The 16,000-nt window shown below is 41.0% G+C and overlaps 1 protein-coding gene across 1 annotated transcript in view; it reads right to left on the bottom strand.

The window, feature by feature from the left end:
• Positions 1-1,255: 1,255 nt before the first annotated feature.
• LOC311583103 (uncharacterized protein) overlaps positions 1,256-16,000 on the bottom strand; it is a gene marked incomplete at its 3' end in the record, with an annotated part of 49,590 nt that continues 34,845 nt past the window's right edge. The window contains exons 2-5 of the mRNA XM_084756423.1: positions 9,436-9,562; positions 9,167-9,227; positions 6,871-7,853; positions 1,256-1,368 (exon numbers count right to left, since the gene is read on the bottom strand). Coding sequence (XP_084612549.1) covers positions 1,256-1,368; positions 6,871-7,853; positions 9,167-9,227; positions 9,436-9,562 — 1,284 coding nt within the window. The remainder of the gene's footprint in view (positions 1,369-6,870; positions 7,854-9,166; positions 9,228-9,435; positions 9,563-16,000) is intronic.

Below are 16,000 nucleotides of genomic sequence, written 5' to 3'. Positions count from 1 at the left end.
ACTTTCAAAATTGTCATAAACCTTAAGGATTGTTTTTTCACTGTTCCCTTGCATCCAAAAGATTGCCATAGCTTTGCTTTCAGTAGGCAGTCTGTGAATTCCAGAGAGCCAATGAAGAGATATCATTGGCAGGTTTTGCCTCAGAGAATGGCTAACAGTCCAACCCTAGTGTCAGAAATTAGTAGCTACAGCTTTACAAAAGGTTAGAAAAAATATATACTAATTTATATATCATATACTTATTGCTGAAAAGGATTGACAACAACTGCTTTTGTGTTACGCTTTTATGGAAACCCGATTATCTCACTCTGTTCTACAAATAGCTCCTAAAAAAAGTCCAAAAGGTTGGACCACATTTGTATTTGGGATTCGAGCTTTTCCTTCTCAGGTAAAAGACCAAAAGAACACACTGAGAGTGAGCCATTTAAAAACTTTAAATGATTTTCAAAAGTTGCTTGGTGATATAAATTGGCTTAGACCTTATTTAAAATTAACAACTAGAGATTTATGGCCCTTATTCAAAAATCTTATAAGGAGATTCCTCTCCAAATTCACCCTGAGAGCTTACAGATAAAGCTGGGAAAGCCTTGGCATTTGTAAAAGAGGCTGTCTCCAATCAATTCATAACCTATATAGATTATGACAAGCCTCTAGGGTATGTCAGCAAAGCTTTTCAAAACTTTTGTGACTTTTTTTCATAAAGCATGTTACAGGTATTCTTTATAACCCTCAAGGACCAAGTATGATGGAACGAGCTCATTCCACCACAAAAACCTCTTTACAAAAAGTAAAGAAAGGGCAACTTTACCCCCAATCACCTAAAATGCTTTGAGTCATGTTCTCTTTATTTTAAAATTGTTGCTGCTTGATGCCAAAGGAAATTCCACAGCTGATCCATTCTGGCACTCAGTCATCCTTTGCTAGAGTGAAATGGAAAGATCCTTTCACTGTGGTCCAGTGGAATGGACCTGACCCTGTATTAATATGGGGTGGAGGCTCTGTTTGTGTTTTCTTACAGGAACATGATGCTGCACACTGGCTGCCTGAAAGGCTTGTGTGTCAAGTGGATGCTGGCATGGATGAGTTTGCCGGGGATGTTGGGATCATTGGAGATAAGATTAAAAAGCTACAAGAAGACCTGGAAAAGCAGCGAAAAGAGCTCCTCCATAATCCCCTTTGGAATGGGCTCTATGGGTTCCTCCTATATCTTCTCCCTCTTTTAGGTCCCTTGCTTGGCTTATTAATATTACTATCGCTAGGACTCTTTCTCTTCAACAAACTCATGGCCTTTGTCAAACAGCAAGTGGATGCCATATGGGCAAAACCTATACAGGTCCATGTTCACAGGCTGGAGCTTGCAGACTAAGGCTATTCAGATGAAAAGCAGGCCACACCTTAGGCTTTTAGATACCTTACTGCCTTACCGGCTTTGTAAAACAGCAGCTAGATGCTCAAGATGCCCGAGCGATACAGTTGCATGATCATAGACTTCCTTGGTAGACCATGGCCAAGATGAGCATGAACACTAATGTGCTTCCGTTCCCCCTTTCTTGGCCTGGTGAGAATGGCGTATACTCAGATAGTGCCTGCCATAAGGCATGGGCACCTGCAAGGGGGGTGTAGGACAAGGTACCGCAGGAGGAGGACCTGATCGTCTGACTCTGAGTCCCCTGAGAAGTAAACCTGATTGCATAGAGGTTAATGTCAAAAACTGTCTTGTTCGCTGTATGTTGGGGATGCCCATAGACAGCAGACCAGGATCTCCCTCTCCTCCTCAAAAAGACATCGTGGCAGGCCAATCTGGGCCTAGGAGCATCAGGTCAATGCTTCCCCCCTCTGGGTAATGCCCGCTCCCTCCGGGGACCAAAGCTCACCCATATATGATGGATCCATCTACCTTCTCTTTTAAAAAAGAGAGGAGGAGATGTAGGGGACAGGCTACATGGCCACTGTTCAGCCATCTTGTCAGAGCCTAGTTCCTATTTCTCCAGCAGTCTGCCATTCACTAGAAACCAGCTGACCTTGCCGTAGGTCGGCAGTTAGACACCTGTCGTGGTTTATTGTGGGGGCTGGTCATTCTAGACCCCCAAGCTACTCCTTTTCCGGTAAGACTACTGATACGATCAGACTAAAGGCCAGCTGCCTGCAAGCAGCAGCTCTGGGAGCTTTTTCCTGACTAACCAGATCCTTCATGACTTTCCTGGAATTTTTCTCTTTGCAATTATAGCAGCTGTAAAGGTAGACACCTACTGGACCATTCCAGAGTTAGGTATCCATAGCAACCCTTGCTTACACAAATATCCATGCCTCTGTGCCTATATAAACTCTGTGAAATTTTCCAATAAACGGGGTTTGATAAAAATGCAGACTTGCCCCCTTCTTCATGTCTTGTGTTCTGTCCCTATACAGGAAAATTCTCCTCCTGAGTGTTAGTCGAACCCCGGCAAGCCGGGGACCCGAGCATTAGTCAAACCCCGGCAGGCTGGGTCACTAAGTGAGTTACCTTATTGTTTAAAGTCACAGGGCTTTGTCCATAGGAGTTTGCAAGTCCAAAGAAAATAAAGAGGGACATCATGATATTTGATTAGATTGTTGGTGCATGTCACATTCTTTTCTCCAAAATAAATATTCTATGTAACTCAATGGAAGTGTGTAGGCTGAAGATCTTAACAAATCCTTTATCGTCATAGATTCCTGACAGTAGGAATCTTTTCAGCTCCTCAAGGAAAACTCTGATATGCAAAAGCTTTAACACTGCTTACACACTAAAGGTTTTTTTATTTGTTTTTTGCTTTTGGTGTTTTGACACAGGGTTTCTGTGTAGCCTTGGCTATCCTAGACTTATTTTGTAGACCAGAGTGGCCTCAGCCTCACAACGATCTACCTGCTTCTGCCCCCCAAGTGCTGGGATTAAAGGTGTGAGCACACGAAAGATTTTAAGATTGTATAAAGAAACCATGAAGTGCAAAACATTACCACACTGACTACAGTTATGGGTTTTCTCTGCAACATGGCCTTTTCTCAGTATTTCTAAGACTACTGCTACATGCAAAGACTTTACCACATCACTTATTCCTATGCACACATCTCCACTATGTGTCCTTTTCTGCATTAGGAAGTGAGGGTGCTGTGAAAAGGCTTTATCACATTGATTACATTCATAGTGTTTCTCTCTGATATATGTTCTTTTATGTATTTGAAGATGACTATGGCATACAAATGTTGGGAACAAGGGGAGAGGAGAAGCCGGTCTTAAGTATTTCTTTTTTGCTGTCAACCTGTTGTCACTAATGTTTATATTGCTGTGAAGAAACAGCATGACCAAAAAGCAAGATGTGAAAAAAGGGTTTATTCAGCATACACTTGCAGATTATATGCTATCACTGGGGCAAGCCACGGCTGGAAACTGGAGGCAGGCACTGATGCACAGGACATGGAGGGATGCTGCTTAGTGGCTTGCTTTGCTTGGCTTGCTCAGCCTGCCTACTTTAGTAGCCAGGACCACCAGCCCATAGGGGGCAACACCCACAATGGACCTTCCCCCATTGATCACTAACAGGGAACATGCCTTACAGCTGGATCTCATGGAGGCATTTTCTCAACTGAGGTTCTTCATGTCTGATGACTCTAGCTTGTGACAAACCAACCAACACAGCCTCCCTTTAACCATAGGTTGAAACTAAGCTCAAGTTCCCAGGTCCCAGGAGAGCTGTGGACTTCACAATAGCTGACCAGATTCCATTAGTCATCTTTGTAGGCCACTGCCATGCTCCGGCTCTGCCAGTGATAGGTCCTTGGGAATGGGAGTTCCTGAAGCATTGGTGAACTGAGCTAGGCAAGCGACAAACAGAGAAACTCCAGTTTGTGTTTGTGTCTGAGTGTATTTTACAGCTAAGTAGTCTACGTTTTTAAATATACATTTCAAAAGCAGGGGGGCAGTGAGCAATCAGACACACACAGCTCAAGTGCAGGATGCGAAGATATTGTGTTGTCATCTTTTGATTACAACTTTGAAGGAAACAACACAGGGTACAGAACATACAGCAAAGATTCCACATGGAGGTTTTGACACCCAAAAATGTAATGACTTTTCCTAACCACAGCTCCTCTTACTCATCTTTTATTCCTCAAAACATAATGCCTCTTCTTAATCACAAAGGAACAAATGGGTATGATTGTTTAGACTGTAAACCCTACATCTGGTTTCCGTTGACAAAGATCATCTGCATAAGGAAAGCCCCTATCCCTAAATCCTGATGGGTGGCAAAATGTAGCTGTAACTTGCCTCAGATGATTATGGTTTTCAAGTGTAAAAGCTCTCTAACGTTCTGGCTCAGGGGCGGAGGTCTGTGTGTTGTAGTTCAGGTCCCATGTATGTTCAGTGGCCCTGATCAATCAGTAGTGCCTTGATTACTATACACTCTTCTGTGTTCATTGACTTGGGGAGTGTGAGTTGTGTTGGATCTCAGCAGACCCCATAACACAAAGGCCTTACCTCATTCTTTCCATTCACAGAACTTCTCTCCAGTACAACTTCCTTCATGATGATGAGCACTATAGAAATGTACAGCGGCATCACCATGTAAATACTTTTATTAGGTTGTTCTTATGAATTCTTTCATGATGGAATGTACAAAACCTTCATCATATTCATTGCACTCATCATGTTTCCCTCCTGTATGAATTCCTTGATAAATTTGAAGATGAATATGACATGCAAAGGCTTCACTACATTGGTTACATTCATAGGGTTTCTCTCCAGTGTGTGTTCTTTTATGTATTGAGAGACTACTGTGACATGCAAAGGGTTTACCACATTGAAAGGCATTTTCTATCCAGTATGTATTCTTTTATGCCTTTGAAAATGACAATGATATGCAAACTTTCTACCACATTGGATACTTTCATTGGGTTTCTCTCTGGTATGAGTTATTTTATGTATTTGGAGACTATTTTTTTTTTCATTACAGAGAACTTGAATGTGAAACTACATTAAACATACAAATGTACATTAAAGGTAATGGCAAAGCAATCTGGGGGCTTAATGCAAGATTTAATCAAAATGAATTTAGAAAAAAGGATGCAAAGATGTAACTATAAGTATAGATTATGCAAAAATATGAAATGCATCAATAACTTAAAGTAGTTTTCAAAGCCTGCACTACTGGAGAAAAGAGGCTATGATCTTAATGCCAGCATTAGACAGAAAAAAGCAGTGCAGAGCTAATGAAGAACTCACTATTTACAGAAGGATGGCAACAAAACTAATACCACGTGATCTTGTTAACTGCCAGACTGAAAGCTCTTGGCTAGAAGCAACAGAGAAAATGTACCGCCAACATGCTTATTTATTTATTTATTTTTTATTTTCAGAGACAGGGTCTCTCTGTGTTAGCCTTGGCTGTCCTGGACTCGCTTTGTAGACCAGCCTGGCCTCGAACTCACAGCGATTCGCCTGCCTCTGCCTCCTGAGTGCTGGGATTAAAGGTGAGTGCCACCACGCCCGGCTCAACATGCTTATTTAAAAAATAAAGGGTCAGCTGGGCGAGAGGGCACACGCCTTTAATCCCAGCACTCGAGAGGCAGAGGCAGGTGGATCACTGTGAGTTCGAGGCCAGCCTGGACTACAAAGTGAGTCCAGGACAGTCAAGGCTACACAGAGAACCCTGTCTCGAAAAACCAAAAAAAAAATAATAATAATAAATAAAGGGTCACTTTAAGAAGGTAATTCCACCAGAGGAATAGAGCCCTGAGAGTGTAAACAAGTGAGCAATATAACAACAAATCCCAACCAATCCATTCATAGTACTAAACATACAAGGTCAGCATGCTCTTTTTTTTTAACACATTATTGTTTATAATAGTTCAAACACAATCCGTACCATGCACAACTTCAAATATATAACAAATGTTTTTATTTTGAGACACAGGGTATTTGTTTATGAATTATAAGACCTATATACAATGAAAGACACACGTACACAATCAAGTATCTTAATATGCTTTTTAAATGCAATGACCTTATTCAGAGTTTTCTGAATTATGATGTGCAAAGTTCTTACCATACTGGATACATTCACTGGATTCCTCTCCAGTATGTGTTCTCTCATGCCTTTGAAGACTACTGTGACATAAAAAGGCTTTAACCACATTGGTTACATGCATAGGGTTTCTCTCCAGTGTGTATTATCTTATGCATTTGAAGATAATGGTGCTGTGCAAATGCTTTACCACATTGCTTACGTTCATAGGATTTCTCTCCGGTATGTGTTCTTTTATGAATTTGAAGATGACTGTGCTGTGCAAAGGCTTAACCACATTGCTTACATTCATAGGGTTTCTCTCCACTGTGTGTTCTTTTATGCATTTGGAGATGACTGTGACATATAAAGGCTTTACCATATTGATTTTATTCATAGGGTTTCTCTCCAATATGTGTTCTTTCATGACTTTGAAGACCACTTTGCTGTGCAAAGGCTTTAACACACTGCTTACATTCATAGGGTTTCTCTCAACTGTGTGTTCTTTTATGTTTTTTAAGACTACTGTGATCTACAAAGGTTTTACATTCATAGAGTTTCTCTCCAGTATGTGTTCTTTCATGAGTTTGAAGATAACTGTACACTGCAAAGGCTTTACCACATTGCTTACATTCATAGGGTTTCTCTCCACTGTGTGTTCTTTTATGCATTTGGAGATGACTGTGACATATAAAGGCTTTACCATATTGATTTTATTCATAGGGTTTCTCTCCAATATGTGTTCTTTCATGACTTTGAAGACCACTTTGCTGTGCAAAGGCTTTAACACACTGCTTACATTCATAGGGTTTCTCTCAACTGTGTGTTCTTTTATGTTTTTTAAGACTACTGTGATCTACAAAGGTTTTACATTCATAGAGTTTCTCTCCAGTATGTGTTCTTTCATGAGTTTGAAGATAACTGTACACTGCAAAGGCTTTACCACATTGCTTACATTCATAGGGTTTCTCTCCACTGTGTGTTCTTTTATGTATTTGAAGACTACTGTAGTGTGTAAAGGCTTTACCACATTGCTTACATTCATAGGGTTTCTCTCCAGTATGTGTTTTTTCATGACTTTGAAGACCACTTTGCTGTGCAAAGGCTTTACCACACTGCTTACATTCATAGGGTTTCTTTCCAGTATGTGTTCTTTCATGGTTTTGAAGATGACTGTACTGTGCAAAAGCTTTACCACATTGCTTACATTCATAGGGTTTCTCTCCACTGTGTGTTCTTTTATGTTTTTTAAGACTACTGTGATCTACAAAGGCTTTACCACATTGCTTACATTCATAGAGTTTCTCTCCAGTATGTGTTCTTTCATGAGTTTGAAGATAACTGTACACTGCAAAGGCTTTACCACATTGTTTACATTCATAGGGTTTCTCTCCACTGTGTGTTCTTTTATGCATTTGAAGACTACTGTAGTGTGTAAAGGCTTTACCACATTGCTTACATTCATAGGGTTTCTCTCCACTATGTGTTCTTTCATGACTTTGAAGACCACTTTGCTGTGCAAAGGCTTTACCACACTGCTTACATTCATAGGGTTTCTCTCCAGTATGTGTTCTTTCATGGTTTTGAAGATGACTGTACTGTGCAAAAGCTTTACCACACTGCTTACATTCATAGGGTTTCTCTCCTCTGTGTGTTCTTTTATGTGTTTGGAGATTACTATGCTGGGCAAAGGCTTTACCACATTGGTTACATTCAAAGGATTTCTCTGGCATATGAACTCTTTCATGTCTTTGTGGATGACTGTGATATGCAAAGGCTTTATCACATACAGGATATTCAACGGGTTTTTCCCCTGTTTGATTTCTCTCGTTCCTGCAAAGATAATTGACACATGTGAAAATTTAGCACATTCATTACACAGATGAATCATTTTATCTGTATGAGTTAAGTTTACACTTTGGTCTAATGATAAAGAGGAATCAGATCTTATCACTTTGTTTACATTTCTGGTGCTCCCCTTCTTTGAGGGTTGTTTTGAGTCTTTAAGATAACTATAATGATTAGAGCATTTATTACATGGTTTATATTTGTAGCATCCTTTTTCTATAGGTTTTCATATACTTAAAGAAAACACGAAGAACTCAGAGCTTTACCACACTGATTCCATTCATAAAATTCCCTAAGGTGTGAGTCATACATTTACAAGGTGAACCAGAACAAAAAGAATCTCCACATTCCTAGTACTCATAGGGATTTCCTGCATCGTGAGTCTCTGGATGGTTCCAATGAAGTTGGAAAACCAGTGAACTGAAAACTTGCATCACATTCAGAAAATCTGCTCAAAAATGGGGACTACAACATATCTTCTCTTTGTTCTGGGCCACAGAGGTACAGTGCTTCTTTCAATATCGCTGTGCTCACATGGCCTGTATCCATTGTGACATAAGATATAGCTATTAAAAGAAGAATAACAAGTGAATGGGCTCCACATTGCAGTCACACCCTTAGATGTTTGTTCCTCATAGACATGTGGTGTAGGGATTAAGGTTTCTCCACAACAACCTTCTTGACTCTCACAAACTGTCCCCTCACAAAACTGCTTTACTATGGACTATGTGCTTATTAGAAAGTTTTGAACATATACTTATCACTTCTCCCATAGGTGTACCTTCTGTGCACATTGAGATACATGCTACACGTATAATACGCTATGACACTAAGGGAGCCAGGTGTGGTGGCACACACCTTTAATCCCAGCCCTCGGGAGGCAGAGGCAGGCAGAGTGCTGTGAGTTCCAGGCTAGCTTGGTCTACAAAGTGAGTCTAGGATAGTCAAGGTTACACAAAGAAATCCTGTCTCAAAAAGCAAAACAATATAGCCGGGCATGGTGGCACATGCCTTTAATCCCAGCACTCAGGAGGCAGAGGCAGGGGGATCGCTGTGAGTTCGAGGCCAGCCTGGTCTACAAAGTGAGTCCACGACAGCCAAGGCTACACAGAGGAACCCTGTCTCAAAAAAACCAAAAACCAAACAAAAACAAAGCAAAATAAGACACTGAGGGATATGGTTTTGTGAGAATGTATTCATCCCCAATACATATAAAGCAGTACTTTCCTTTAAAATATGCAGGACATGTCAAATTTTTTTGGGAGGCATATTGATATCAGCTTGCACATGAGAATTACCTTTCGTATCTTCTAGATATTAGACAATGTTCTTCAATAGTGTGGGCTTCCCAATTGTATCCTAAAACAAGGTAACAGAAAATATATGATATCTCTTTGGAAATTAGGCCAAACTTATGATACTATCTTCAGTGAATCTTAGAACCATGCCTGATCTAATCACCTCATCCCTCCTCAGTTTCAATTCAAATTACAAAACAGCACCAATACTAAAGAAACAGTTGCCTTGTATTTTAAAATTTGAAATAAAATTTGTGTCATAGTCTTACCTGTAGTGTTGAGATTCCAATAGGTGTCCAGCATCACATCTTTGTAGAGATTCTTCTGGGAAGGATCCAGCAAAGCCCACTCTTCCCGAGTGAAGTTCACATGCACATCATCCAAGTTCACTGCACCCTAAAATGTCCCATACATGTGTACAACAGGAAGCACGATAGTGACAATACTATAAATATGTTATTCACTGACATAATTCATATAATTCTGGGCATCTTACACTTATTTTGTGACACAGAAGTTCGAAAGTAATCACCAAGTCACATTAGGTGACTTAGGTCACCTAGGAAAGTGAATACAATTCTCCTCTATCCTTCCTGAACTCTTTGCATAGGATATAGCCTTTTAAGAGAAAGGCAATTAACACCTAAGGAAAGAGAGAGAGTTAGAGAGAGAGAAAGAGAGAGACAGAGACAGAGACAGACATGAGAATCATCAACCATACTGAGCCCACATCAGGGAAACTGCATGAAATATTACTGATGACAAAAAAAAAGAAAAGAAAAGAAAAAAGGACTAGCTGGTTGTACTGGCTCATCCCTTTAATAAGAGTGCTCAGGAGGCAGAGGCAGGTGCAGCTCATTGAGTTGGATGACAGACTGGTCTATGCCATGAGTTCAGGGACACACAGAGGTAGTTATTAAGACCTTGACTCCTCTACAAAAATCAAGGAACAAAACAGAAAGACCCCAGAGGACTTTACTGAAGTTCCTACAAAGAATTGCACACTCACTCTAGTTCTGTTTTCATCTTACAGAATCCTGAAGTACCCAGCTTAAACTGTAACATTGGTAAGATCGTACTAACAGGAAATGCATGTTACACATGGGCAGATTTTTGGAAACCAGGCAAAGAAACTAATTCTCAGTACTATCATTCTTGTTTTCAGACTCTAACTATAAGGATGAGGGGCCTAGAGCATCTCCATGCCGCCCTCATTCTGTTGGAACCCCCCTACTGTAGAGTCCCCCTAGTTACAAGAAAAACGTTTCTAGGCCCAAACACTTAAGATAAAAATTGCTGCATTGTGAATACAGCCTTGAAGAGAAAGCTCACTTCCCTTCCCATGTGTTCCCTCCCTACTATAGCTTCTGCCTACATCCTGACCAAGCCTGGTACTCAAGGACAACTTCTCCATCTTGTTGGCAGGGCCAATCAGGTTCATGTTCCCAGGTCCAGAGGCCACTCCTATCCTGATTGATGGAAACTTCCCCTCTCAACCTTTGAGTCAAAATACGATTGGCCAATGTTCTGGCTCCTCTTCCTTCACCTTTTTGCTTCCATCATTTAAAAATATTGTACAGTCCCTGTTCAAGGATGCAGTTAAGATCCCAATGTGGCTGCCTCCCTGTGCTCAGGAAATAACGGTTTCATTTTCAGTTGCTCTATCTAAAGTGAGTTTTCTTGGCTTCCACCCCAAACACAACAAGAAGAAAACATTAGCAATATAAATGTTGATTTCATTTTTGTTCTTTCTGTTTTTTCCCTTTGGTTTTTTTAAAGACAGGTATTTTCTGTGTAGCCTTGACTGTCTTTTTCCTTATTAGACCAGGATGGCCTAAAACTCACAGCAATCCACCTGCCTCTGCCTCCTTGAGCGATGGGATTAAAGGTGTGCTCCACCACACCTAGGTGCAAGGGTTGGTCTTAAATGAGTAACAGGGGCAGGAGAGATGTCTCAGCAGTTCAGAGATCTTGATGATCTTGCAAATAATTAGGTTCAATGGCCAGTACTTACATGGCTGCTCACAACTACCCAGTATTCCAAGTTCACGAGTTGTGAGGCCACCTACTGACTACTGTGAAGTCCAGGCACACATGGGGTGCACTGTAAACATATTGTTGTTTTGATTCCAAGTGTGGGATGAGAAACTACCTTGTGTGAGGGTGTTTGCTGTTTGTCTGTTAGAAAAAGAACTGCCTCATGTGGGGAAATGTTTTTTGCCATATGAAGAACATCCTGTATGGTCTATCGGACAGTAAATATAGTCCAAATATGAAAGATCAATCCCTTTTGCATCGCTTTATATTGCCTGGCTGCTCAGAGTTGCTCTTGCTTTGAGATGCTCTTAGAGATACAGTCCTGAGAACCCTTCCAGGCTTCTGCTGTTGCCATTGCACTCACGTTTGCTGAACTCTGGGTTTTATGTTTAAGGCATCAGCTGGAATCCTGATAACAAAGAGTGGAACCTCCCTCCAAGGAACTGAGTGTAAGAAGGTGACCTCCATAGTCCCTATCAGCCCTTTCTCTCCTAATGTAAGTTGCTGCGTTGAAAGGGTGATAGAGGCATCAATGGGCCCCAAATAAAGGAGGCTTTTAAAAAATTATTAATTTATTATTATGAATACAGTGTTCTGCCTGCATGTACACCTGCAGGACAGAAGAGAGCATTACATCACATTACAGACAATTGTGAGCCACCCTGTGGGGCTGTAAATTTCACACGGCATTTTTAGAAGAGCAGGTGGTGCTCTTAACCACTGAGCCATCCCTCCACAATAAATCAGGCTTTAAAAAGATCAAAGCCTACAGTTCATATTCATGCTCATAGGCAAAGACTCACATTCATCAAAAAATTCAAGACAAACACAACATGTAGGAAGAATGCCACACACCTGCAATATACAACTCAAAAGGCTCAGGGTGTATTAATGTCGGGAATACATGCCATCCTGAGAAAGAGAATATAAATAATCTGCCAAATTTCAATATACAACATGTGGATGAAGGTCATCAAACAGCATATGCTTCACAAGTACAAGACCCTACGTTCCAGGCACATCACCTACTAATATACATGAAAAGAAACCAAAAGCCAGCAAAGTTGGCCTACATCTAATCCCAGCACTCTGGAGAGAGTCAGGGGGACCTCTAAGCTGGAGGCTTGCCAGGTCTATATATAGAGAAACTTTATCTTGAAAAACAACAACAACAACAACAAACTATCATTACAACAATATTCAGCTAGAAAAATAGCTTAGCACTGAGCAGCAATTGCATCTACTGTATTTTATGTCATTTTGGAATACAGTGTACAATGAATGGTGATGGCTTGAAAAGGAAACTGACTGATCAGTTTCAACCTCAACACAGTAGACAGGAAGACAGGAAGTGGGTTGAGTCCACAGACACTCAAGTCACATCCCCAATAAGGAATCTAGAGACGGTCCGACTACAATAACCTCCATAAACTCTTCCCAAAAGCCTCATATCACAAACAAGTGTGCAAAGACATCATCCTTTCTGGGAGTGTTTGTGTTTTTATTCCATCTGACTCTTGTCACCTTGGGCTCATGGTCATCCCATGATGAAAATGCATTTAGTCAACTTCAATGATCCTAATAGTCTGCAACATCCTGGACACTGTTCAAATGTCCAAAGTCTCTTCTGACTCTCAAGACAATCTCTTGATGGCCACATCTTGTCAATTCAGAAAACAAGCTACAACTTTCTAATCTTCACTGGCATAGGATAGCCCTTCCCATTCCAAAGAGAGGAATGTGTGCTGAGTGAGGGAAGATAGGACCAAGGCGAGAAACCATGATAGAAGGCAAAGCAGAAATCGTCTATCTCTGTCTCACAGACATGTGGCTTCAGTCTCAAAGATGTCCCTATCTCTGAAACTTGTCATACATCTCTCAGATTGGTTATGTCCACTCCCTACATGCATCTATCCATGGCTGACTTCTCATGGCTCAGTTAACTCAATATCTTGAGGTCTCCAAACACAACCCAGGCTTTCTTATCCTTATGCCTTCAGGCAATGAACTCTCACAGTCTCCTCACTGGGGCTATGACTCTGGAAATACACAGCAGGAATAGTGCTGAACTGAAACCACAGAGAAAGAAGCCTCTTCCTTCCAGGAACAGTATAGCATGGGTGGGTGGTGCTGTAAATCTGGCTTCTATATTGGGATGGCTCATACCTTGTTTGGACCACAGTTAAAGCAGGTTTTGTAGGAAGTTCCTACCTGGGACTAGAAATAACTTGGTCTACCCTTCCCTTAATTCAAGATGTCAGAGGATCAAGTGTCACCCTTAGGGCATCTTCTTAGGCTTCCAATCCAGAGCAAGGGCCTGCCCTGGAATGGTGACCATCTCCTTGAAAGTTCCTGCTTCATTTTCAGCATTGGACTGCATCTGATACTACCTACTGCTGTTCTTTCCCTACAAACCGCAGACATGCGTTTATTTCTACACGATTTGTTACTTTTTTACATTGTGGTCCTTAATGAGCCACTAGTAAAAATCATCCAAAGAGTCAATATTCCATCTAGGAATTCAGTCCATTATTTAAAAATTCTGCCTTACTCATTTTCTCAGGGCAGAAGAACATTAACAATGATTTTGGACCAAAATATCACACAAATGAGTACAAGCTGCAGAATTATGGAGTCTATTTTCTACTGAAATCCTCTGGCCTGGACTTCCTCTGTCTGCATTACTCTCAACACTCCTGATTGTCCACGTCCTACATGAACAGCTGATTAAACTCAGTATACACATTTCTATGCCTTTGCCATCTCAAGTCCTGATGTTTTCCATATTCCTCCAAAAGAGACCATCACCAGGTTCTGTCCGGCAGCAACATCACTATTTGTGTACCACTTTTTTTTTTAAAATAACTTGCTACTCTGCTGCTGTGATTGAATCTTCTAACCTAAAGAAACTCAGGTAGCAAACGAATTTTTTGGATGGTTCTGTCCAATCACAGCCCATTGTTTCGGGAGCTTAGGATACAAACTCATGCAAAAAGTAATGAAGTAATTAACTATGGGCAAACATGACGTCCTAGCTTTCTCTCTTGCTTCGCCTCTGTCCCATGCTCAGCCAGCTCCCTTATCCAGCCCACACCCACTTACTTAGGGACATTGCCATTCTCATTGGAAGAGCCTTGCCACATCAATTGTGTTGGTGAATCAATACAATTCTTGACTGACAGAGCAACCAGCAATTCTGGTAAGGGCACCCCCTCAGCTGATGACTATAGACACTGAAATGTTCTGAAATGAACCTAATTAGGACACACAGCAATAATATATCAGAATGTTTTTTAAAACCTCAAAAAATGTGTTAACCATGTCAATTTTACTACCAATCCAGCAAGCATTGATTATTGCAAAAACTAGAAAACATAGATGTGCCACAAAAAGAGCAAAGGGAGGCTCTAAGATCAAGAAGAGAAAACTAAAACTGTTTCTCCACAGATATTCTTTAAACCAACAAAAACTCAAGGAACTCATAACATAATATAGTAAATCTTCAGAAGACAAAGATAAGTGAAGGTACAAAGGAACATTGATTCCCCAGATGCAATTGTGAGGCTTCCTCCCTCTGTTTGTTAACCTAGGCCAACTATGTTTCCTGAGTTTTACTGCTGAATAAGCTCACCTGAAGACACCACATCAAGAGCAGTCAGACTCCATTTTGTGACAAGCAGCTAGACTTCCTTGTTAGCACACAGACCTCTACCCTGGTCTGGGAGAATCCCCTGGACAAAGTCAGGCTCACCAAGAACTACTGATCACAAATAATGTTCCTACTCTAGGAAAAGTGTTTGTGCCTTCAGTGCTGGGAGAATTCTCTGTATCGGGTCAGGTTGACCACAAACTATGTTTATGTTCAGCACACTCTGAGGCCTTGTTAATCCAGAGACATTCCCCAGCCCCTGCTCCCAAGACCAACCCCAGGAATTGCATAGAGGAGGAAAGAGAGGTAGATCTGCAGCAGGGAAAACTGAACAGGTGCTGAAGGGCTCATTAAGGAAAACCAACCATTGGTTGAACAACAAGCTAGAGGAACTAGTTGTTGAGATGGTGAGGAACAGAGGAAAAGGAAATACTCAGCCATAAGCGGTAGAAGTTCAAGGTCTTTAAGCCCAGGAGAACTTTTTTTTTTTTGGCTCTCTATCTGTCTCCATCTCTGTCTCGTTTGCTGTCTGTCTGACTTCTCTCTCCTTGCTTTGTGTCCTGCTAACTATCTTCTTTCTTGCTGTTTTCCATCTACCTATCCCTCTTGCCATTCCCTATCTATCCCCCTCTCTTGCTGTTCCCCATCTCACTCTAGCTTACTCTCTCATGTCTCTTACTTGCTTGCCCTCTCCTTGGGCCAACCCCAGAATTTTATTGAAATGAAGTCCAATTATTTTGTTGTTACAGATTACATCATGATTTTTTCTCATCATTTAAACTCAGTAGGGTGATCGAAAATCAACAGAGTAACATGGAAATACAAAAAAAGTTCTGTAACCTATAACAAAAAATCAATCAATTTTCAAACAAAGGGTAGCATGACCTGATTTTTATTTTTTAACAACACACAGGAAAATTTAATCATACATCTTCCCAGGCTACAGCCAATGTGTTTCCAACGTCAAAGCATCATCATACCTTGAACTAAATATGATTGAAAGAAACACTTGACCTACTTCCAGTCTCAGACCAACAGCTGTGCTATCCAAGCCTAGGCTAACTGCCAAGGGGTCCTCTGTCGTAAAATATCTGAAAACAGGATGATCCAAGCTCCCGTCTAGGGCTCTCACAGCATATTCTAACAAA

This window comes from Acomys minous, assembly GCF_964271855.1.
Source record: "Acomys minous genome assembly, chromosome: 14".
Taxonomy (NCBI): domain Eukaryota; kingdom Metazoa; phylum Chordata; class Mammalia; order Rodentia; family Muridae; genus Acomys; species Acomys minous.
Note: the sequence above shows the minus strand (reverse complement) of the source record. Positions and strands in the feature narration are given on the sequence as shown.